Consider the following 25,876-nt stretch of genomic DNA (forward strand, 5'->3'; position numbering starts at 1 on the left):
CAATTGCTGCTTTTCTTACAAATGAATACTTGTAACTCAGTTACATTAAATGCTTTAGTTTTGGTTTTTTGTAAGATTGTATCATCAACCTGACAACTGTAGGTTGTTTGTTACATGATCTGTATATCTGCAAGTAAATACATATATATAACCAAAAAAATGTCTGCATACAGTCCTACAGAACAGTGCTGGTTAAAAACCTTATATACACATAGTGCTGCTGCCTCATTCAAAGTTGATGGGATAAAGTACAAAGAAAAAACCACAAAAATCACAAGATGCCTTTTCAGATTTGTACCATTTCGGTTCAACATCAGTAGGAGTTATTACATCTTTTCTTGGAAGTGGTATTAGCAGAATACAAATGAATAAATAAATTGTGAAGTAATATTTCTCAACCTAGATAAATTTGGTGAAGCTTCTACAGACATGATTTAACAGAACCAAGGTAAAAGCATAGATTTGCGTTACAACTCTTGAAAAACATCAGACTGAATATGACATCTGTTAACAGTAGATCACTAAAAACACCAAGTCATTTAAAATTTGAAATCTAGTAAACGCTTTCAAGTGGCCTTTCTCAAAATAAAACTCTGAAGTAGTCATACTATGAGTTTTGGATCAATAACTTACCTAGACTGTCTTTTTGTCTTTTTTATATAGCAGGATCTTAGTTGAATTTTTTCTCTTTTGTGGCAGTTTTAAGAATTTAGGTTTTGAGAACTATTGTTTTTGAACTTTGCAGAGGCCAGATATTTGAGTTTGGAGTTAATGATCTGAATGTTTGTTCTGAATGTTGAGGTGATGCAATGCAAGGAGATACTTATGAGTAGACAGACACATCATTTAGAATAACTAAAAACCTCTTGCTTTATCTACTTTTATTTTTTTATTGCCCAAACTTCTGTTTTTTACAGATATATTTGTTATCCACTGGACTGAAATAAAGCTAGATGTGGTTGATACTTTGGAGAAATTGTAGCAATTTATAATTTTGTGTGTGTATAAACAATTTAAAATATCATTAATAATATGTCAAAATATTTGCTGCTTAGCTGAATATTGTCAGAGATTGAAAGACAGGAGTAATGAGACGCAGTAGCCATTGCTGAAATCTTTTCTCATTAATTCTGTATCAAATATGCAAGAAGATAGGGGAGAACTCAGTAAAAGAAAAAACATTTGAAATAGTCATTTTGAGATTTGGGGCAGAGCTAAATTGTTTGGTTGTATTTATCTGATAGTTGGAACCATAATCCCACTGCTGAGCTCAGGGAAGTCCTAATCTACTGCCTCTGAAGGACCAAAATCACAAATACCAAATCATTTGAAGAGTATTTATCTAATACTGCCACAGAGTTTTCATGCCAGTCCTATGAACCAGGCTTTTTTGTTTTTGTTTCTTTTTAGTGTTGGTTTTTTTTTCAATCTGACAATTTACCTTTGCACTTACACATTAATAAAATACTTCCAAATAATGCATGTTATTATGGTTCATTTACTATACTGTGTGCTGCAGGTATACTTCTGAAATGTTGACTGAAAACATGACTGAAAATTAGGGGGCACATATTTAAATAGCTACCAGAAAAAAAATTGTCTTTTATGGAACAGTGCTGTTCTAAACTTCATGGTGAAAATCTCATTGAGAAAATGTTTATAGAGCAAGAAGGTGATGTTTTCTGTGCTTAGTGGAGCTGTAGAAAAGACAGGATGTGTCCTGGGAAACTGAAACTTATCTGTATGTACATGTAATACCAGAGCTAGGATAAACCCTTTATTGTCATAACTGATCGTAATAGGAAAATGTAATTTTGAGAGCTTTCTTGCTTTTAAAAGTCTCTTGTGGCTGGAGGATTTGGCAAATATAGTAACGAAACAATTTTAAAAAGGCTTCTTCCTTTACCTTGCACTGACTTGACAATTCAGACTTTGAGGGTAATCATAGAACTCTATTAGTTCAATTAAATATACTACCAGAGAGAAAAAAGTCCTGTACTGCAATGTCCAGTATCACTTCATCCTGAGGTGGTGTTCATACCATTGAGGTGTTTGATACAGCTAAAAAATTAAAATTCATCTTAATCCTATATTAGCAGGGCCAGAATGTTTTCCCTTGTAAATGATAAGTAACTAACAGATAGCTCTGACACCTATGAATCAAGCGTGTTTAACACAAATATTTTTTTAAATGCATATATGAAAAAGATACTGTGTTAAATATCTGGGATAGCTGTTTAATAGTGGGAGGGTGGTGATTCAGTGTTGAGAGTATGCATCAAGAATGTCTGAATACTTGCAAGCTTGGATGAAATGCTGTAATAATGTGATTTGTAGTTAGGAGCAGAAATGAATGTTAGAATTATTTAGTGTGATATTCTGAAGTTAATTCTGCTGTTGAGATTTTCATAATAAAAAAGGGCAGGTTATTATTACTATTTATCTTACCCCATCTCCCACTACTTACTTACATAAATGTCCTGTATCCCCCAATTGTCTAATATAAAATAAATTAATGATTTTTGTTAAGCTCATAAGTACCTTATAGACAGCTTACTTTATCTTTATTAATAGGTTCTTCTGTTGTGAAAGAAAAAAGACGACATCGATCTCACAAGTTTCTCTGTCTCAGGGTTGGAAAACCCATGAGAAAAACATTTGTTTCTCAAGCAAGTGCGACAATGCAACAGTATGCACAAAGGGACAAAAAACATGAGTACTGGTTTGCTGTTCCACAAGAAAGGTAAGACAGAGGTAAACTGTAAAAATCACCAATTGCCAGTAGGTGTTTGAGCTTTTTATTTTTTCTGCGCCATTCAAAGTTTTGCAGTGACTGTATCTCTCTTAAGTAATCACAAAAAAGTGTAAGCATCTGAGGATGATGGCTTGTATTGTATTGTTGATTGGCTTGTATTGTATTTGCCATTGGAACACCTCATTACCTTACTGACATTTTACTGATTTACTTGAGTTACTTGTGAGTTTGGCAAGTAGCTTCTTATTATATTATTTATATCTTGTTGCTAGCAAGTAAATAACAAAAGAAAGAGTCAAGCAGTGTCTGGTGGAGGAAATAAGTTCTTCAGCAAAATTTTTGTCTTTATCTGTGCTTCACATTATTTGGAAACTTTCTAAAAATCCTCTATGAGTTCAGAAGAGCTAGCTGGGGTTCTTTTGTCTTGTCTTTGTATATGGAAGGTAAAGCCTTTCCATGAGCCACCTTAAGCATGTCTACTGGAAAAATACCTGAATTTGTTGACCTCATTTAAAGACATGAAATTGTTCATGCTCATTTACTGGTACAGCCTTGTATTCTGAAATTATCTTTACTGCTAGGAAACTGTAACTTCTTTTCAGCCCGAAAGTGGTTTTTAGGGTTGTTACATCCTTGTCAAAGAGTAGGGTGAAAAGAAAGAAACAAATAACTATCAGTTATCATCTGGTATAAATACCTGCCTACAATGATCAAGTCACTTTTCCATCTTTTCTTCTGAGCTGAATGGCATAGAGTGTCGAGTTGGGGCACTGCAGTTGAGGACAGATATGGATGAATTGGAGAGTATCCAGAGGAAAACAGCAAGACTATTTAATGCCTAGAAAGTGTAACATATAAAGAAAATTAGAAGTAAGTGGGGTTCTTTAATCTAAAGGAGAAGAGGTTGATTATAGAAATAAAATTATTTTATACTGAAATTGGTTGCAACAAGAAAGGCAGTAGTCTTTTTTTATGTCCACTATGGATGGAAATGTGTGATGGACTGAAATCACATCAGCTATTATATTTATCCAACAGACAGAATTGAGTCTATGGTAGTGCATCATTAACCTGCTTTTAAACACCATCTGCCTCTTAAGTGGTAGAGAGGATGCAAAGTTTTGAGTCAAATGTCTGCCCCACTAATTCTGCTGCTGTTAATCTTATCTGGGCCAGAAATCCTCTTGTGGTTACAGTTAACTCAAATCTGCTTTTTCTAGTAGTATCATATTTAATTTGAAAACAGATGTTTCATATACAGCAATGATGTCTAGATTAGGTGATTAAAATGATTATTGTCTGTTTGGTTCATTTTCTAATGTAGCAAGCAGCTTCAGCATAAAGCAGAATTGATCACCTATTTTCAAAGAAATGTTTCTTATTTTTCAGTCTGACCTCCTTGGAAATTATTTTCATCTGTGAAGGGTCTCTCTCTCTCTAACTCAATGTTTACTATCAGTATCAGTTTTTTATTCATTCAATGTGTGTCCTATGTTTTTTGTAAAGAAGAAGCTATGTCGTCATAGTGGGGTGTTAATTTTCTTAATTTGGTGTTAACCTCACTGAGTGCTAGTCAGCATAGATGAAAATACTTAGTGCAAATCCAGTTGTCTTTGTCACCAAGTGGTACAGAAGAGAGAAAAGTATTATTTCATTGTTCTTATTCTCAAAAGAGCCAGTCTGGGAAGGAGAGTCTTATAGTTCTTTAAGCATCAAGTTTCATGTACTTTTTCTAACTGCTATACTTACACATAACTCAAAGTTCTTGAAAAGCTGAAATTGGGACTTAGAAAAAATTTTCATACTTGCATGACAGCTTAACATTGATGCCTCATTCAGTCCATGAGGAGTCTGCAGCTTCTCGTTTTGGACTTCTGTGATAGAATTTACCTAAACTTACGCTTCCAGAATATTTTATTCTTTCCTACTGCCAGAGAAAGATTTGCCCCTTATTTTTTTTTTCTCCCCTTTTATCATTGTTGAGGAACCTCAGTCTTAACAAGAGTGATTCTGGATAACTGACCCTGTTCAGAGACTGGTACTACATACCTGTGTGCAGCAATCTTTTGGGCCCTGGTATATGAGAAATATAACTGCACTTTTGAGAAACTTTGCAGTTCTGTATCCCTTGCTGTTCTTCAAGTGTTCAGTTTTTCAAGGATTTTTAAGGAAGGGAGAAGAAGAGGTTCAATTATTCTTCATGCCAATACAATACCCAGGTATAGCAAATATCTCTGGAGAAAGACATAAGGAAAAACTCTTGAATTCATAAGGAATATTCAAACTCTTCATGGCTCTGAAGAGCCATGAATCTCTAGCTCTGACTCTTATCTATGATCAAGATATACTAGTGGATGCATTGCAGGTCCTTTTCCTGCGTGCTCTGTCTGTGCACCTGCAGCAAATACAGAGTAGAGTGACATCTGTTAGGATTGCAAATAATTTCTTCCTGTGAATTTGGGTGATTTTGCTCTTCTAACTGGAGATCAGTGCCATTTGTGGCACATAACTTAAAAAGAGGTAACTTTGTTCTAACCATAGTAAGTACCAAGATTCAGTCTGTAGTTTATGATTTTATGATTCATATATATATATATATATATATGTGCATGCTTTCAGCAGTCTTCCCCCACATCTGTACTACTTCCCACAATTTGTATAATTCTGATTGTGTCTTGGAAGTGGTCAGCTGTTCTTCAGGCATAGGGAAAACAAACATGTAGACATTTTTTGAATTCTGATTTTGTTTCTAAAATAAGAAACTCTTATTTCTCTTTCTAAGTAAGATTTCAAAAGCCTTTCTGTTTTATTTTGGGAGTTACTTCAATTTTAAGCAGAGGTGTCCAGTGGGACAGAAGTGGTTGAAAGGCAATACTTATATGTGAAATCACAGCTAATCCATTGCCAACTTCTTTCCTGTTTTTTTTCTCCAAAGTCAGCTTCATATATGTAAAAATTAAAAAAAAAAACAAACAAACAAAACCCAAAGAACCTAGCTAGGGTTTTTTTGCAAATGTGTATCTAATATCTAGTAAAATATGAAATCGTCTTTTTATTTTAACCTTAAGTACTTAATATTATTAGACATGACAAACTTACAATTTTTTTTTCTCTGTCATAACTTGACTTTTCTAGGACAGATCACTTGTATGTCTTCTTTATCCAGTGGAGTCCAGAAATATATGCAGAAGATACTGGGGAGTCTCTTCGGGAACCTGGATTTATCGTGGTAAAAAAGAAGGAAGAGCCTGAAACTAGTGAAGAATCGAGTACTGAAGATCCTGCTAAAGAATGGGAGGTAAGGAAGAACAGTATCAAAGATTTTTTTTAATACACTCATAAGAATATATTAAAATAGTATTAAATATTTTCCAGGAGGAAAAAAAATCACTTTATTAGTCTGATTATCATGATCATGGCTGTTCAATTTATGCCATTCTAATGCTTTACTCTAACATCAGATCAGGCCAACATTTCACAATTCCGAATCATTTTTGTGTGGAGAAAGTTGTAACTTAAAACTCCTAGGGAAAGGAATGTGAGTACAAAAAAGTTGGAATTTTGGTGAAGCAGACTTAATTTTCTCATAAACTGACAGTTTTCTGATATTTATTATTCCTGTATTTAGAGTGTTCAGTGTTTATTGGTAAGACTAAAAAAGGGATGGGAAAAGAGAAAAATAACAGCTACTAATGATATGTCTTTTAAATAATTTAATAATTAATTTTGCAGTTGTGATTTTTTCATGCATTATAATGCTCTTGAATGTATTTTAGAAATATATTGTAACTGGAATTATTTCTTTTTTTTTAATAATAAGCACATTTTACTCATGTGAATCTGTGTCCACTGTGTTTCTATGGACACATCTTTACATGTCTACGTGGTTTTGTTTTGTAGTGTACATGCAGTTAAAGCACTTCCAGTGTTGTACATTCAAGTGTTGGTCAAAAGTATGATTCTTGTCATTTATATATTGTAGAAGTATCCCATCAGCACTGTTTGAGTCTTGGGACAGTAGTTGCAGTCTAGGACTGTAAGATTTCTTATGTTTTGCTTCCCCCTACCCTGCAGTGGAACGTGCTGAAATTAAGGAAGTCTACACTGTTTTATGTAGAGCGTAAAAGAAATTTTAAAGAACTGCAATAGTCTAACTACAGGTAGTAGTTTTCTGCTTAGCTCCAAAACGTAGAACCATAGAACTCTGGATTCAGAGTTGGAATGTAGCTAGTTGAAAAAATAGACCATGGTTGCAAACATTCCCTGCAACTCAGTGATTTTGCGTGGAGCATTTTTGCTTTGAGACATTGAAATTAATATCATAACAACATGTTTTTTTAACTTTCATATTTTCAGCATATGTATTGCTTGAGTTTTTACCAGCAGTGTGTTTTGGTATTTACTCTTGCTCAAAGCCTTTATAAGTATTTGGAGTTTGACCTTTTGGAGCATGGGTATCAGTGAATAGTGATCTATATTATGGTTTAAAGCAGGGTATATCTCTCCTTTGGTGAGCTCTTCAGTAATTTGACGCCTTAATATAACTACAGAATAATTTCTACAGAATAGAGTGAAAATGTTTTTTTTCATGATGAAATGTGATAGATTTTAGAAACTATTTCTGAAAGTAGTTGAGGCAGTACATTTTTTGCAAGTATTAAAATCTGTAACTTATTTACCACAGAATGAGGCCACACCTTAAGCCTGTGTTTAGGTCTTCTCTAGAAACAATCATAGGAAGCATTTCAAAAATATTGTAATTTCTATGGTTATGTAAAATTGTCAAGTTTGGTTCTCTTAATATTATCAAATAATAATTGTCTGGATTTATATGCTAATGTGATTAGTGAGATGGATAACTTTATAAAGAAATGTTATGCAAGTACAAGAAATATGCTAATGTGGTCTTCTGTGAATTTTGATTTGTGTAATGTGACTTCCTGTTGACTGACTTTTAGCACAAAACTCTTAAAAAGCTCTTAAAAACTTTCTAATCAGGAATGATTGACAGTACTGGATGGTTTGAGCTGTCATTACATAAAACTGCATTTTAGTGGCTTTTAACATGTATGCTGGTAAACATGGGGAACTGTAGCCATTGTTGTCATACTCATTATTTCCACTGAATTTCAGTCATTATTTTCAATCAATGTACTTCCTTCCTTCAATGCAACATGCTTTTCTTCTGTCAGTTTTTGCTCCAGGTGCTATCTAAAATAGCAGGTGAATAGTATAATTGAAGCCTTTTTCTGGGCATTTGACTGAAAAACAGACTGCCTTTTTCAGATCACAAGGATAGAAGAACTCTGGGTGGAAGGGAAGTGGAAATGCATGACAAAGTACTGTTCATCGAGCAAAGGATGAACGTAGTGGAGTACCTTTCTTTTCCAAAACATGTTCTTCCTGCTGTCATTGTACAGTATCTTAAAACTAGAAGAACAGGGAAGAGGATTAATGGGTAACCCAGGTGTGGTGTTCTGAAGCAACTTTTGTTTCTTTGCAAGTTCTGTTAATACATTCAGGTGCAGCTTTTTATCAATACACTTTGAGAAACCCTATGCTTGTTTAGTGGAAAAGAAATTACAGGAAGAAGTAATAAGCAAAGGCAAAGATCAGTAACATGAACCAAGTAGTAGGTATTGGTTTATCAATGAATAGTGAATCAGCTGAACTCCTCCTTGAACTTCAGTTTTTGTCTGCTTGCCTTTATCTTGGTCAAATACTGCATTGTACATAGGGCCAAAAAGAAGTCCCGCAAATCCTTTAGCTTTCGCTTTTTATGTGCTGCACCCTTGATAGAAAATTGACTTACTAGAAATAACTATGAATCTACTGCTGTCTAACATTACCATCCCAAAGGTGACTAATTCACAGATAAGAAAGAGTTTGAAACAATCTGTCTGAGGCACCTTTTAGTTGCTGTTGCTGATGTTGCTGCTCAGTATAGGTCTTCCTGCCTGTGTCATTTGCAAAGCTTTATAAAAAGGATACTTTTTCACATAAGATCAGCCCGTACTAAAGGCTTGTCTCTGGTATCCACTAGAAATAAATAGGCGATAACTTTATGTACTGTCCAAGAAAGTGATGCTAAGTTCTCAGTTGTGTAATCCCCATCCATTTTTCTCGACTATCTCTTATCTTGTACTTTTAGTGAATGGGCTTACCACCAAGAAAGAGGGTGTTTGATTTGTGTGAGGTTGTTGGGTTTTTTGTTTTGGCTGTGTTTCAGGGTTGTTTTGGTGCTGTTTTTTTATGATCTGTACTGAGCTATAAGGTAGCTAGTATCATGGTATTCTTTTTCTACGTGGTATGTCTAAGTTCAAGTGCTAATGGCTTTCTATATCTGTTAGCACAAATGATGAATTCTGTTATGTGTTAATAAACAAACTCGTTCTCCTAAGCATATTCTATATTTGCATCTTAACATGGCAAGACTTTACAGCAAGCTGACTCCTGTTGTGCAGTGTCTCAGAAACAATTACACTTATGGTGTAATCTTGTTTCTTTTTTAAGTTCAAGTTGTGTATATAGTAGGCTCCTATTTAAACCTGAAATCTGTTGAGGAAACACTTGAATTGTTCTGCATTAGAGTAATTCTTGTTGAAAGCATTGATTCTTCCTTTCCCTTCAATGTCATTTGATCTCATTGCCATTATTCAAGATTGAGTCATACTTAATGGCCATGTAAATATAAATACTCATTCACAAGATATTTGCAAACAGGAAATTTATTGTCTTAAGGCCCACAAACTGGTCTTAAAGTAGTTGGAAGCTCATAAAATTGATTTTTTTATGAGCTTTGTTCATTGTGGAGGAAATACAGAAAATTTGATTTTAAACTGTCTAGAAGTTAATTTCCAAAATGAAGATTGAGTTGATAGATACTTAAAAATATTTTTTCCTGTGGAATGTCTGTAGAAAGCATGGATACAGTGCTTCTGGAAAGAAGTAACTCACTTGTCCAACTGAATTTCAGTTAGAACTTAAGATGTGGTTTGAAAATGCTTTCTAGATCAAACCATTAGTTGCAACTGAAGTTCTGTCTCCTTGAAATGGTATTTGACTTGGACACTCAGCAATCCAACATTACTGAAGCTGTAACTTCTGGGGTGTCTCAGAATTCTATTTCTGTGTATTTATGGAAATTTGAAGGTCACAAACAGTTGTTATCTCCTGGTTAGGTAAGCACCTCTGCAATATCCCAGTCTTGAAATCTTTTTTAGATGTTCTTTATTGGATCTGGACTGAAATTGACAACATTTCTATATTAAACTGGATATTGCAGTTTCAGAATGCACTGCTATCTTAAGTTTTTGTATTCCTTATCATGTTCCTTCTATAAATTTGGTTCCATTCTCTACTGTATACTTCAGTGCTTGGATGCTGGTGCAACATCTGCTTGTTGTGTCTTGCATTTTAAAATGTGATATGAACATAATGCTGTATGACAAGCTGGATAATACTGATCAGCAGAGAGAAGAGGAAGCCTGAAACTTGTAGGCTTCTTGAATGAAACATTGCACAGGATGTGTAAAGATGAACCATGCTAACAGTCTTCAGAAGAATGTTTTTTCCAATATGTTTCTGGAAAGGCTGTCTTTTTATGATAATGAACTACAAGCTAGATGGTTATTTGTTTTTTACATCATGTATTGTCAATTAAGAAATTGGATGTGTCACTATGCATGTGTTGCTGTGCATTACCACAGAATTTCTAATGGGCTTTGTTCTTGTACTGGAGGATGAGTCTCTTCAATTCTAGCGGTCATGTGCTATAGTAGAAATGTTTCTGTTAATTTATTGTGGTTGGAGAAAAGGACTCTGGTGTCTCTTTACATAATCCAATGCTCTTTGCAGAGATTGGTGACTTTTATTCTTGCTTTTGCAATTAACTTGAGTGATATTGTACTGTCTCTCAACTTCATGCATTAGGGTATTTCCTGTTTGGCTGTATTTATTGTCACTACTTAATCTATTTTGAATCTATTTATAACTTGTAAGTGGAAATTCAGAGGCTTTGGTGGCTTGGAGCTGTCCTGTAGTTGGTGTCATGAATGTGCAGTTGTAATTGATTGCTATTTCTTGTATCTAATAGAGGGATCTGGGATGGTCCCTGTGCTAAGAGTTAAAGCAGAGCCATTCATCTGAAAAGCTTGTGCTTTTGAGATTCTTAATGGCTTTCAGCATACCTTTGAAAATCCTCAGGAAAACTTTGTGATGGAAAAATACTTCCTTTTTTTCCCCCTCCCTTTCCTGAAGCTGTTGACAGGAAACAAAGGATGACTTTTCAAATTAGATTTCCTTTCTTATGGAAACTTTCTCAGCCAACTAAGAAGTTGTGCCAGTCCATGTTGTATTGACACTACAGGAGATAGCTTTTTGTAAGATTTTAGTGTTTCTTATACCTGTAAAGGGAAAGGGGATCAGGTCTTACTTAGCTGTAATCGCATATTAGCTTTACCTGCAATAATTTTTCAAAGACTCACTTGTTCTAGAAGACAGAGTAGCAATTTTTTATAGAAGCCAGTGTCTGATTTTTTATTTTTTTGTTTCAACTTCATTCTAATTTCACTGCTCCTGAACTTTACACTTATTCATATGGAATCAACAGCAAGTTGTAAATAAACTGAGTAATTATGACTCCTCCTGCCTGTCCTCTCATCCTTCTGGGCTAACCTCTGTCTCTTAAGAGGGATGGAGCACAGGAAATATATCTTCTACTAATGTAACCTCACTCAAAAAGCATGAATGTTAAATGTAGGGATTGTAGAACTCAGTGTCATGACTTTTCTGTTGCTGTGGTATCAGGACATTGTTAGTGACTATATGAAACAAAATAGCTCCATCTTATCCAGCTGTAAAAACCTTTTTCCACACCTAGTATCCAGTCTTCCTACTGAACTTGAGGGTTACTATGCTTACTGCCCTGTTTCAGTGTTACGTAATCTTGTTGTGATAACTTGAAATCTGGTATGGCAAAAGGTCTAAACTAGAGAATTGGTTTGGAGTGGAAATAAGACATTCTCTAAGTTGTACCTTTATTTGTTGTCACTCTACTATTTCTCTGCTGCTGCTTAAGTATTTTTTTGAGACAGATTAGTTTATTAGAAGAAACTACATTGTGAGGTAAAATTATTGAAATGACTATGCACATTGATTGTGTAGAGATCTTTATCTTAGTTGTGAATTAACAATGACAAAAACAAGATTGTCATTCAGTGTAATTAGATATATTTTCTGTTGCTCCATTATCTAGGTAAGAAATTGGTGGATGCTCTGAAGTGTTTGCTGCTGTTCTGCACAGATGTCATGTGTGAGCTGGTGCTCCTCACTAGAATCTTTTATTAAGAACACTGATGTCAAGGCCTACATTAATTGCAACAAGATATGAGATTCTGATTGCAGTTAACAGATCAGTACTGTAATCCGCAAATGCATGAAAAAATAAAGGGCAGTTTATTAATCTTTAACTAAGTGTTACTACTGAGGTCAAATTTCTCCTGTGGGCTTCTTTCTGTGGCTGGGATGGAGATGTGTCACGAGTGACAAGTTTGCCACTTCCCTGAGTGTGCTGTGTCGCAGTGCTGCTGCAGGACTGAGCAGCAAAACACTGTCAGGAGGTCTCAAAGTTACTTGTGCATTCATTCCCATTAAATTCTGCAGCTCTAATTAAGTGAAAAAGTTAGTTGCTAGCTTTTGTTTTGAGCAAGTTTTTTAAATCCTGTTGAGAAGCTATGAGAGAGGTAATTTTTATTCAGAGAGAAGCTTGAAACTTCTAAGCAAATTTTTAGAGTTAAGATTAAATGTTGCTGGATAAAAAAGGATTCAGTTCATCAGATTGTTTTCTTCCTTCCCAGAAACAACTGTTGGCTTGTGTTAGGGAAGAATTTTTTTTTCTTGAAGGGCAGGGAGCAGATGACTGGTAAAATAGGCTGTGGAAGAGTTAGTTGTATTACTAGCTTTTACTTTCAACCCCCAAGGTTTCATTTCCAGAGAACGTTTGAAATACTTCTGCTGCATATTCTCCATTTCTTTAAGATTTCCCATACTTGACAGAGAAGGGGGTGATGTCTGTTGTTTGTGTTATATTTTTATATTGATGGTAATTCTCATTTGAAACAGTTTTTAGAGTATCTGGTTTTTGTTCTTGTTTTAACCCTCAGTATTTATTCACTTATTATTTGAAAAGAAAACCCATCAAAAAAACTCAAGCACATAAATAGGCATATGGCTTATTATTGGAATTGTACACCATTTGACTATATATTTAGTCAAATCATTGTTACATATTTGAATTTCCTAAATCCCAACTTCAATGTTCCAATGATAAAAATGTTTTTACTTGCCTCCTTAATACTTTTGATAAGTTAGAACAAATTTACTTTTAGAGATGCCAGCTCCCATGAAAGGTTTTACTGAAAAGAAAAACATTTTATCCACTGAATATTACACACTAGTGCAAGGTGAGGTGTTGCAATACATAATTTGCAGTAGAATACAAATTTTGGTTCTGGATTTCTCAGCTTGGATGTCTTGGCTTTTAGATCACAGCACAACAGCCTAAGCGAGCAATGATTTAAAGTTGTTCTGTTGCTGCCCTGGCCTATTTAATAGTTTCCCACAGAACTTGGAGCATGGGTGATGTGGAGTTTGTTTTGGTAGTTGTTGTTTGTTTTGGAGAATGATGTGTGGTGGGGCGGGAGGGGGTGTTTCATTTTGAGTGTGGGGTAGAAAGAGACTGCAAGTGCAGTGCTACTGCAAGGAGATTCTTACAGGGTTGTTATGGTTTTCAGTATTGCACGTGCCTGTTTAAATAAACATCCTTCCTTAAGGGAGAAAATAATCATGATTCCAAAAATACTTTCTTGCTGGGACTAGCATTTAACTCATACAGCAAATTTAGCTTATAGACAAAAGGCTTAGTTTTCTTCTTGTAGCTTATAAACTGAAAAGGCTGCAAGGCTAGCAGTTTCCAAATGCTCTAAAACCCTCTTTTTAAAATAACATTTTACATTTTCATTGACCACTCTTCTAACTGGTTCTGGACACTCAGAAATTACTTACAGGGTTTATGTAAGGTTGTCAGCATAAGGAAGACAAACTATTAGTTTAATATTGAATGCAAACACTTTACTATTAGAAATTGTTTATGAGCCAATTACCTTATAACCAAATATTGCAAGCAGTTCTTGGGGATTATTTTTGTGTTCTTCAATATTGTGTCTGAATAATTCAGCTCTGTATCTTTAAATACTTTGGCCTTTTTAACAAACTAGTGCTCTGCAACCACACTCGAGCACAGGAAGCCTTCCTCCTCGTGTATCGTCATCATTTGCGATACATCCCCCTGCAGCACACTCGCTCATTTGCTCCCTGCCTTGTCAGTCAAATGTGAGCGTCCAGCAAACTATCCTGTCACGGCGTCGTGGGGCTCTGCCTGTGCCTGGAGCTGACAGCAGGTACAGAGAATGCTTTCAAACAGCCTTGAACCGTGGTGTTGGTTTCATTTCTTTTTTTTAGTCTCGTTTTATTTTTAGAAGGGAAATGTCTCGTCTCTGGTATGGGAAGAAGGGAAGAAAGCACCAGCCAGTTAATCGTAAATGCACTCTGGTAATTTTCAGTGTAGTATGTTCATGTCTGTTATTGCGATCTTTAAGTGTTATGGCACAGAGACAGTTTCTGGAAGTTAAATTTTGAATGTGTAAACAGGATACCAAGTCACAAATTTTCATTATCTTTGGAATATAATCTAATTCCTGGTATTCCATTGGCATTAGGTAATAGAAACTACTTTGAGCATTAAGGGGTTCAGCAGTTTTACGGTGCTTTTTTTTTTCCCTTTTCTTTTCCTTTGGAGTAATGCATTTTTTCCAGGAAAAATGTGCTTTATGTCCAAGTAACAAGAACAAGAGTTTGCATGGGCATACAATTAGAGAAGTGTAAATTTCCTGACTTACCATTATGTTCTCAAAAGTCAGTCAACCATATAAAGGTCTGATTATAGTTCTAAATTCATGGACATGAGTCCGCTGTTGTCCCATTCTCATGTTTATAGTGAAGGAGAGGAAGCAAAAACACTGGCTTTGCAGTTTATTAGATATATGAAAGGAGCTGGGATTTTTCAGTGTTGTTTTCCCCAAACAGAAGTTTTGTAGTACAGTTTAATATGTAGTTAGAATCTAAAGGAAAAGGTTTTTAGTCAGACCTGCAAAACAGCATTTGAGGATAAGGAAGTAGTGTTCTTGACAATATACTGTGCTTTCACCCACTGGTAGATTTGGAAGATAGTTTTCATTTAGACTCTGCTTGTGACAGGGGAGTCTAATGCTTAAGAATTACTGGATTTTGAAGCACACTTCTTTCAGGATGCTGTTGATTTGGGCGGGGGGGGGTGTGTTTATTTATTAATAGGTTTTTATTCTTTATCTTTTATGTACTGGTTTTATATTTATTTTTAGCCAGGATACTTTCAAAATATGAAATTGTTGCAACAAATGGTTCTATAGAATGTGTGTTCCTAAGTAAGAAGACATTTTTGAACTAAGTCTCCTAACTTTCCTCTGTGGTAGTGGAGTAGAATGGAGATACAATACCTAAATGAATTGAAATGTTATTCTAGCATACCCTGTAGCAGTGTAAAAACTATCTGAAGTTCAGTTTACAAAGAATGTGGTTTTTAACAACATGTATCCAGACACATAGATATATAGATATAACTTGCAGAGATATTTTAAAAGGTAATAGTATCTATCCCTTGTTATAATTGTTTCCCTTAGGACCAATACTGAACTTTAGCCAAAGTCTAACTGTGTTATAAAAACAATACTTATCAGCTTTTAAGGCAGTTTGAACTAAAGAAAGCTTTGTGAGAATAAGGATCAACTTTGCTGTGGGAGAGGTAGAGAAGATATGATTTTAATGTGTAAAAAGTCAAATTGGAAAAAGAGTGCCAGAAGTACCTACAGATGGGGATATTTTTAAATTGTTGCTGTGTTGATAAGAAAGCTCTATTCTTGAAGTTGGGTTTTTTCTTCACTGAATGTTCATAAACCTAATGTCCAACTGGTATAATTATTTCTGTTATGCAAGACCTATGGAAAGAATATTAAGGAGACCGGCAGTATATATAAGTGTACAGGTTTCTGACTGAATCTCTCAGTAGTTGTTGTTCTGAATTTGGATGAAGTCTCATCTGACATGAAGTAACAGTTGCTGGGCTAAATGAAGTGATACAATAAAACAGAAATGCTAGCTTGAAGCAACTAAGTTACCCTAGATTATTTACTGGAAAGGCCTTTGATACTTTCCTGATGATGCTATTAATTTTAGCTCAGCTTTAAAAGGGTTTGGTACTTTCCCAGGGTAAGAAAACAAAATTTTGGTCACTTACTGGTGTATTATGCTCCCCATTTAAAAAAACTAGTCATGTCAGCCTCCCACATTTTAGTAAATGTTCTGTATTTACTGTGTCTCTTTATTTTATGGCAATACAAGAGATGCCACTAAGTTTCTAGAATGTCAAAAATGCAGGCAATGGTTCTTCCTATTAAAGCATTTCAGATAAAAGACATCAGACAATGCAAGGGAACAAAAGATGGATTGCCATCTTTGGGAATGCTTGTCTGTGCTTTGCACAGCTTGGATAGGCAGTATAGCCAAAGGGGAGAAAACCAATGAAAACTGATCATTGCTTTTATATTCTCTAGTTATTAGCATGCAAAGAGAGTTAAAATGTTCGTTTTAATAGCTTGAATTGTTTGGCACTTGCACAACTTCTGACATTTTGAGTTATTGGTTAACTTTATTTAGTAAGCTAATGCCTGTATTTCTTTGGCAGTCACGAAGGTACAATAACAGGGCTTACATGAAAGATGAGAATTTAGGACATCTCTGTAGGTGTCAGAATTGCACGGTTGCAGCAATCCAGTAATACTACTGAAATATTTTTAAAATCAGTTTTCCATATTAAATTTTTAGAGTAATTGAGTGAACAAATGATCTACTTTTAGTAATAAAAAAAGCAGAGTGAAATCCAGTACGTTCTTATAGAGATCACTTGGCCCAGAACCTTTCCTTGACAGACATTTGCCATACTTGTTGTCTTACATCATTTGGGGGTTTATGCATCGTGTTTGTGCTTTTGCCGTGACTGCATGGTCTCATGCAGGCCTCTTGGAGCAAGTGCAGAGGAAGACCACTGGGTTGATCCATGTGCTGTGTTTTGGTATCAGCTGGTTACCTCTGCTATGGAGACAGGCTGGAAGAGTTGGGACTGTTCAGCCTGAAGGAGAGAAGGCTCTGGAGAGACCTTATTGTGGCACCTTGCAAAGCCTGCAGGTGCTCTCTTGCAAGCAGGCTGAAGAGGGACTTTTCACAAGGACATGTTGTGATAGGACAAAGGGGAATGTCCTTTGTCTGAAGGAGGAAAGGTCTAGATTAGATACTATGAAGAAATTCTTTGCTATGAGGGTGGTGGGGCACTGGAACAGATTTCTCAAGAGGATTTGTGCAATTCCCATCCCTGGAAGTGTTCAATGCCAGGCTGGATGGGGCTTTGAGTAACCTGGTATAGTGGAAGGTTCCCTGCCCATGACTCGGGGCGAGGAGGGGGGTTGGAGGTGTATGATCTCTAAGGTCTGTTCCAACCTGAACTATTCAATTATTATAGTTCTTCCATGGAGTTGTTGGGTGTTATGTTGTTTGCATTTTTAATAATTATGAAATATTAGTCTGCCTTGACAAAGTCGAGGTAGAGTAGCAAAGGAGTTTTTGAAAAGATTGTTTATAAGTTAAAAGAAAGCAAATGAGTAGTAAAGACTTAAATTTTTCCTGTATGTCTTTTATGATCTGTGGAATCTGAAGTTGATCCTTAATTGACTTTTTTCTGCTTAAAGCAGGAGACAACATTTTCATGCTGGGCTGTGATTCAGTTACTTCTGAACCTGTGTAATGCTTTCTTGTCATACCTGAGAGGATCTTTGCAGGGCCGTATCAGAGCTGAGATGTAACCTTGCTCGGCCTGCCTTCTCCTGTAATGGCAGCTTGAGCTCAAGCACCAGGTGCTGTGGTTTCAGCAGCTGAACCTCTGGTTTCTCTGCTTGCAAGTGCTGAAACTTCCCTAAGTAGTTTTGCAGGGGAGCTGGGTTTTATTGGTTGTGTTGCTACAGATCTTTTTTTATCAGGACAAAATGAGTAAATTTTTCTGGCCTGCCGCTTTAGAAAGGAATTTTCTTAGATCTAATTCTTAGTTGTTTGCACAAACCTCCTAAACTGTTTAATGTTTTGCATGCTAAATTTAGTTATCTTGCTGGCATTTTCATATCTCTCATATGAGTGTTTTCTCCTGTCTTAAAAAAAATAGCTTGTTATTAAGGTCTACAGACTTGATGTAACACTTAGTATGCTTCAGGCTTTGATTGCATTCTTTTCTAGTTCATTTATTCTGGTTATTGCAGATACTTCAGTATATGTTAATTACAGCTTGGTAGAGTTGCTGTGGGCTTAGAGCACTTTGAAGCAGATATTTGACAGCTCATCCTGCAAAGCTGTGGGCACAATATTGGTCACAGGGAGAATGCTTCTGTCATGTGACCTACTCAGCATTTCTCTCCCTGCTCTGGAAAACACCCCAGTGTGCACAACAGTTTGAAGAGAGACAGCTTTAAAAATACCAAGAGAAAGAACCATGGTGACAGCCAAACCAGGGAACTGTTGTCATTCTATGGTCCTTTTCTGCATGAAATGGCCAGCTGTCATCCCTTCCCTTCCTTGTCACCAGGAGAGTGACAGGGAGTTGAATTGACTGAATACCACACAAAACAGAAAATTAATAGCTTTGCAGCCACATACTTTAAAAATAATCAAATTAAATTAGTCTTAAGGTTTTTTTTCAAATGATACCTTAGAACTGTTTATCTGGTGCAGTATGATCCATGAATTAATGCATTTTTTGTGATGAAATAAAAATGTCCCAAATAATATTTGATATGATGGAGCAGAGTGCTTCTTCAATATTGTCTTCTCTCCAGCAGTCTAATATTTTTGGGAGGAAACTAAATTTGTCTAAAAAATAAAGTTAGTGTTTTCTCTTAAAATATTCATTGCAGCATTGTAAGTGGCCTAATAAAACTACATTGGGTTTTTTTTCTTCAGTTAAATCTCCTGAAATTTTTCAGTCTCAGGAATTAATGTTCATGAAGTTTACAGTTCAGCCAAGTTTACACCTATGTATTAAGATCCAGTATTATGTATTAAGATTCAAAGTAAAATTGTTCAGCTTGTGTTCTTTCTTAATACTTGTTTTTTAATTTCATATTCTGAGTTGGTAACAAGGTTATAGATAACTTATATTTCAGAGCCGTTTATGCCGTTAAGCTTTATCTGTTTTTACTTCCAGAAGCACTGTTCAGCTCTGATAAGACCCTCCCATTCTCTGTTGAGACAGTTTCAGCTACTTGTTAGCTCTGGACATTTAGCTGTTTGTTTTGAGGGCAGCAATGAAAGCTGCTCCCTGTTAGCAAACAGGCATGGGGGGGAGGGTGGGGGTTGTCACTTGTGGCTTTGTTAAAGTGGGGAATCCCTCACGGGTGTAAAAAGCTTTTTTTACATCTGCCTATAGCAGGATGATATGACCAGTGGCTGAAGGAGCTGATCAAACATTAAAAAAATTTAACTGCATTTTCATGTGTGTTGTTGAAGGACAAGAAATGTTCCATATTTGGAATTTTGTCTTCAGTTTCATTCACTGCAAATGGCCAGCATAGCTTGTAAAGTTAGGTACTGTTGAGATATTTTCAGAAAAACAAAGTTTAGAAACATTAGTTTCTCCAGAAGGAGAATCCTTGGCTTCTTGATTGTTTGAATCATTAGTATGCAAACCCTTAACTTACTGCATTAAATATTAAAACTGCTGGGTGTTTTGCTAAATGGTTAACGTAGTGTGGGGAGGTTAAAATGTTTAAAGAGTCATGCCATGAGTCATACAATTCATCCTGTGTTTTTTCACCAATGCTGCCAATATGAATACAGCAGGTAGTATTAGATCTCTAAGGATATATTCCATGTCTTTTCAAATTTGGAATCACAGAATAAGCTCAGTTGGAAAGGACCCACAAGGATCATCCACTCCAACTCCTGGCCCTGCACAGCACCATCCCCAAAATTCACATCATGTGCCCAAGAGGATTGTCCAAACACTTCTTGAACTCCATCAGTTGTGCTGTGACCACTTTCCTGGGGAGCCTGTTCCAGTGCCCAACCACCCTCTGATATCTACCTTTTTCTGATATCCAAAGTAAACTTCTCCTGACACTGCTTCAGGCCATTCCCTTGGCTCCTGTCACTGCTCACCACACAGCAGGGATACTGCCTGCCCCTCCTCTTTCCCTCATGAGGAAGTTCTAACTGCAGCGAGGTCTCCTGGCTGAACATACCAAGTGACCTCATCCTTCCCTCACAGTTTCCCCTCAAGGCCTTTTACCCTCTTTGTTGCCCGCCTTTGGGCACTCTCTGATAGTTTTCTATCTGTCTTTTCTTGTGGCAGCCAAAACTGCTGCCAGACTCAAGGTGAGGCCGCGAAGAGCAGAGCAGGACAATCCCCTCCCTTGCCCGGCTGGTGGTGCTGTGCCTGATGCCCCCCAGGACACTCTTGGCCCTCCTGGCTGCCAGGGCACTGCTGGCTCATGTTCAACTTGCCATTGACCTGGACTCCCAGGACCCTTGCCATGGCACTGCTTTCCAGCATCTCAATCCCCAGTCTTTTCATACATCCAGGGTTGCTGCATCCCAGGAGGAGATTTCAGCACTGTCCCTTGTTGAACTGCATGTGGTTGGTGATTGCCCAGTCCTTTGATTTGCTGAGGTCTCTCTATAGGGCCTCCATCTCTATGAAGGAGTCAGCAGCCCTTCCCAGTGCTGTATCATCTGCAATAGACAGTTTCAGAACCGTTTTTGCCCTGAAGTACACTAACAATCCAGGCTATACAAGTTACTTGTTTTGCTATTTTCCAACCAGTGCTCAGATCAACCATAAGAGGTTTAGCTGGTTTTCTCTTCTCCTACATTCTTTTTAAAGCAGAAAAAATGAGAGAGATCAAAGCGTCCTTCAAGAACATTTCCTGATCCTCAAAAATCAGCTTTGGTTATCCAGAAAACTGGATTCTGAGATGGCGTAGTAAAGAGAACATAATAAGTAAAGCACATAGCAAAGCCATATAGGTAGACCTTAAACTAATTATTTTAATGGAATAGTGTTATCACACCAGAGTATTTTGTACTGAAAACTACAGTCCAGTATGATGAATATGAATCTGCATCTACCTTCTGTTAATGAAATGTCTTGCTTTCTAGGTATTTCTCATGCGGTATGAAAGACTACATTCTGTGTTAGAGAATCCAAGTTCAAAGTAGAAGGAGGTAGAAGTAGGTCCTGGAATGACAGGAAAAGAGGCAGCTGATGAGGGGCAGGGAGTGGGGCAGGAGACATAAGAAAACGCTGGTTTATTTAGCTTGGTGAAATAGAATAGAAGATTAATAGGACTGCAAGGAAGGAACATGAGGAAATCTTGATGGAAGAGGAAATAGCATAAGCAGTCTATGAATTAAACCAGATTATAAGGAAGAATAAACTTCTAATGTTACTACTAATATTTCAAAGCAGTGCTCTTGAGCCTGGCAGGCACAAAATGCTGTCTGCAAGATATATCTCAATTCCTGAATGAAGTTTAAGGTAGTTGCTAGTAAGCTTAGACATGTGACTTTAAGATTCTGTAGCTCATTTAATCAAGAAGTATTGTAGTCTTGTCCACTGCAAAGCAAGAGTAAAGCATGTTGGCCTAAACCACAGGCATTATATAGAAGGCCAGGTGCTGCTTCTGAAAGGTTGAAGTATCTTAACATAATCATTTGAAGCCTAGTTTAGTGATGAGTGGATAAACGTCAGACAGTTTCTTGTGTTTTACTCATGGAAGTTAGTATGAACTGTATGGTTAGTACAGACTCTATACTTAAAATAAACTCTGGGTTTGAGAGCATGGGTTCTTTTTCTTTAATTTTCCTGTGGCTAGTTTGACATTCTATGACATGCTATTTATGATGTTTGTCATTGCATACCAATGGTCTGCCATTATGCAGGTTTTTGTTCTCGAAACAAATGGAATGTGGCAGTGTGCAACAGATTCAGCATGCCAAGAAGCTATTATATTGTACACACATGAATAGGTATTCATGTTTCTCTCAAGCAAGAAAAATGAGGCATCTCCATGGCATTTGAAAAGGTCGATCTCTGAGTTAAAAAGCTGATAAGCAATTCACAGATGCAAGATGATGACAAGTATGCATTTGAGAGGTTGAAGGCAAGATGGCAGTGCCCATAAAACTGTCTACATTTCCACTATGTGAAACAACAACTGTATAATGGTGTTGGAAATTTGGAGATTTTTTTTTTCTCAAGAATCTCCTTAAGTAACCATACATTTACAGCCTATTTTAAGTTATCTACTGCCTCACATGTGGTAGGGTATAGCTTAAAGAAGCAGTAAGGCTAAAGGGTCCTCACATTACTGCTTTCAAGGTTATGTTCATAAATTGCTGGTGTGAACAGTGTAAATTTTCAATGAAGTGTCATAGCAAATAAAAGGGTAAAACTACACTATCACATGTTGGAGTGAAATACTGCTAAAGCTTTACATATAGTTATTTGACTCTGAGAATACACAAGCCAGTACAATTTACAACAGTATTTATCTGTTTTGAGAGAACAGTAGAAAAATAATGGAGATACATTGAGTGCTAGTAATGACAGATTATTCAGTAATGAAGCTGGATGACACAAGTATTCCTTTTTCCTTGCCTTGCAGTTGCATGGGGTAGAGTGAACCATCGCTGCTCAAGAGCCAGTCATGCATGACTGTGGGCTCTGTACTCAGGACAGTGGCGAGTATCTGGCCAAACTCCTTGTAGTAGGGACAGGTAGATGGGGAGCTGCTGGACTTGTGGTTGTCTTCCTTTGCACTGTGGTAGGCTCTAGAAGTTTTTAATATGCTCTTACTACATGGGACATCCATTTAATCTCTTCACCAGCTGTTTAAAGATGCTTTCATACCAATGATGATTTTGAGTTTTTCTCAAAATCACATTATTTGCTCTAGTTACATCAAAATGACTGTTGTAGTCCTTTAGCCAGCTTGTTGCACCAGAGCAGCATGTTCTAGAGCTTTCTGACTAAAGACTTTCTGGCTGTACACCTCCTGCCAAAGTGGAGATGCCATTTGAAATGAATGTGTTGACAGATGAGCAACTCCGGAAGCTTTGGAGGGGAATAGAAAGTCCAGGATAAAGAAATTGTCGGGTGGTATTGGGATGTTATTAAACTGTAGTCTTGCTACATTGTCTTTATCTTCACTCCCAGACACAAGAGTTAGAGCTTACTGAGAAGCCTGAGATTTGCTTCTAGTCTTCATCTAGGAAAGCAAACCAGGTTCACAAGGTTCATTAATCTGAGTGTAAAGAATGTTTGAGAGGACCTTGGGCTGAAGAGTTTGGGTTAAGGCATGTAACTCAGATTGACTTTTCATTTAGCATCCTGATACTGGAAACTTTATGCACTCCTATATCAGTTCTTTATTCATCCTAGATCAGTGAGATGTCTGACTGCTAGTGTCCTTAGTGTTTATTTTGTAATCTTGCTGTGTTTACTCATATGTCTAAAATCACCTACATGTGCACTGTCCTTGCAGAAACAAACATCTTTTGGCCCTTCTTGTTTGTTTGTTGTCATTGCACATTTTCCCTTCATTACTCTCCTCCAGTTTTTTCTTTCATACCTTTTTACTTTTCTTCAACTGTCAGTGGAATTATTGTCTTCCTGTCTCCATATTCAGGTAGTGTCAGTGGCTGAGTATCACCGCAGGATCGATGCTCTAAATAGCGAAGAACTGCGCACACTCTGCAGACGTCTCCAGGTGCCCTCTTCAGTAGTTTAAACCCCATCTCCAGATACTAAAACATCTTTCTTTGTAGTGTCTTGGATCAGGGCAATTCCTGCACTCAGTGGGTTTGTCTTGTCTACAGCACTACAAGAATCCAGCAGAAAATTCCTTTGTTTTGGATGTATTTAATTGTGCACTTCTATGATGGAATCAGTAATTTTTTGATGGAATTACTACTTCCACCTTTTTCACACAGGAATTTTCTGTTAGAATTTGAAAATTTGTTTTCAGTGCTGCTTGATTTGCAGTGTTGTGTTTTAACTTCTACTTTAGACTGGTGTGTTGTGTTAGAAGCTTCCCTAAAAAGAATGCAAAACAGGTGAAGAATCAAAACCTTGCTGCATGGGTGTTTAATTTTATGTAGGAATCTTTCATCAAGAATCTCACAGTACATGGCAAGTATGAAGCTTCACAACTTCTGTGAAATAGGTAAGTATTTTTCCCATTATAAAAGCAGGTAACTGAGGGAGTTCATCGTGGCAAAGGTCATATACATGCACACAAAACACTACTTCGAAATCAGGGTGGATTTTTGAAGGTCTGTGGCTATGGATTGAAACTGATATTTGCATTCTCTTTAGGTGTTCTGTAGTTTTTTGAGAGCTATAAAATTGTTAGCTGCTGTGCACATTATACATGCCTTACTGATGGAAAGCATAGCTTAGATTTCCTTGGATTTCATTGAGTCTTTTGTTTTTTATCTAGTACTTGGCTGCTGAAAATGTAAAATTTTTTTGTGTGTTTTTTTATTTCTTTGATCTTGGCTTTTTTACATATTAATAATCAAACATTTTCTTAGCTCTGATAATAATCCAAAATTAATTGCTTTAATGTTTTGTAAATAGTACAATTACATAGAACAATAATGAGCGTGAACCTTGAACCCAAAAGCTACACTGTTATAGGAAAGTCAAAAATCTTGCAAAAAAAACCCAAAAAAACAAAAAAAAGAACAATTAGTCCCACTTGAGAACAGAACTATTCTAGTTTTGGCAAGTGGTGATGGAGAATCTCTGTATTAAATCCCTGTATTAATGTTCTGGAAGTGTAGGAGCTCTTTCCAAATACTTTTCACCTCATATGCCCAAACTCAAGGTTTAGGCTGTCTAGAAAAATCTGATGTGATGAGCTGCAGCCTATAAACTCTGCTCTGAGGTCATTTGAGAGTTGTGCTCTCAAATGTGGTGTAGACTGTGTGACATTTTCCAATAATGGAAACCCCTGAAATCTGGCTATAGCTCAGTCTGCTCTGTCCAACTGTGGTAGGAAATAAATTTGCAAAATTTGAAGTTAGAGTGCTTTCTCTCATATTCTTTTGAACAGACACTCTTTGACTGCTTCTATAAAGCCGTGTTCTTCCTAGAAGAAAACTGCTTTACTTTAGTAATAATAAAGAAGAAAAGAAAATCCATCAAAAGAATAGACCAATCACCAAAAACTCTTAACCAAAAAACTCAGTTCACCACACCACTTGAATCCAAATTATTCATGTTTTCCATGGTGGTCTTCAATGAAAATTAAAGAATGACAAGGAGAAAAACTCTGTGCTCTACAGTTGGACAATTCTGAAATTCTCTGGAGCTGAAGCCGTAATATGATAGATGACAGGCATTTAAAGTGTAAAATACTTGGAATATGAAATAACATTTTAGAGATAGCACTCTGTAAAGCAGCATGCAGGTCATCTTTTTTCTACATGAAACTATATGGATAACTACATTTTTTCTTGTGATACAGAAATTAGTGCTTAGTCTACATTGAAAAAAGGAAAACTTCAGCTTTTTTCTTGCTTGAACTCAGTTTCAGCACACCTTTTCTTGGTTTTTTTTTTCTTGGAATTAATACTGTAATTGAGTTACTGTATGAATAGACTTTGATATGTTGACTTTATAAGCCAATTTTTAAATAACATGAGTTTGTGATAAAAACTTTTTTTGTAGTTCTTGAGGGAAATTAAAGGGGTGTACTTTTCTTTTGGCTCAGGTGGCTGTATTTGTTTAAATATTCCTATCTGTATTTCAGAGTTTTCTTTGATTTGCCTTTTTTTTTTTAAATTAACTAAGGAAGTTCACAAAAGGTTGTCAGAGTTTACCATGGTGAAACTCTGAAATATTGCACTTGTGTCCTGTATGTT

The 25,876-nt window shown here is 36.4% G+C and overlaps 1 protein-coding gene across 13 annotated transcripts in view; it reads left to right on the forward strand.

Moving 5' to 3' along the window:
- The window catches only part of OXR1 (oxidation resistance 1), a 256,987-nt gene that overhangs the window by 220,019 nt on the left and 11,092 nt on the right, over positions 1-25,876 (forward strand). For 9 of the 13 annotated variants that reach the window (XM_064394450.1, XM_064394432.1, XM_064394442.1 and 6 more), the window contains 3 exons: positions 2,575-2,743; positions 5,891-6,053; positions 23,635-23,715. In XM_064394450.1, the coding sequence (XP_064250520.1) occupies positions 2,575-2,743; positions 5,891-6,053; positions 23,635-23,715 (413 nt within the window). Of the gene's footprint in view, positions 1-2,574; positions 2,744-5,890; positions 6,054-14,239; positions 14,366-23,634; positions 23,716-25,876 lie in introns of those variants that run through there. The other 4 variants (XM_064394452.1, XM_064394500.1, XM_064394508.1 and 1 more) reach the window with 3 other exon arrangements.

Source organism: Passer domesticus, chromosome 1 (genome assembly GCF_036417665.1).
Source record: "Passer domesticus isolate bPasDom1 chromosome 1, bPasDom1.hap1, whole genome shotgun sequence".
Classification (NCBI taxonomy): domain Eukaryota; kingdom Metazoa; phylum Chordata; class Aves; order Passeriformes; family Passeridae; genus Passer; species Passer domesticus.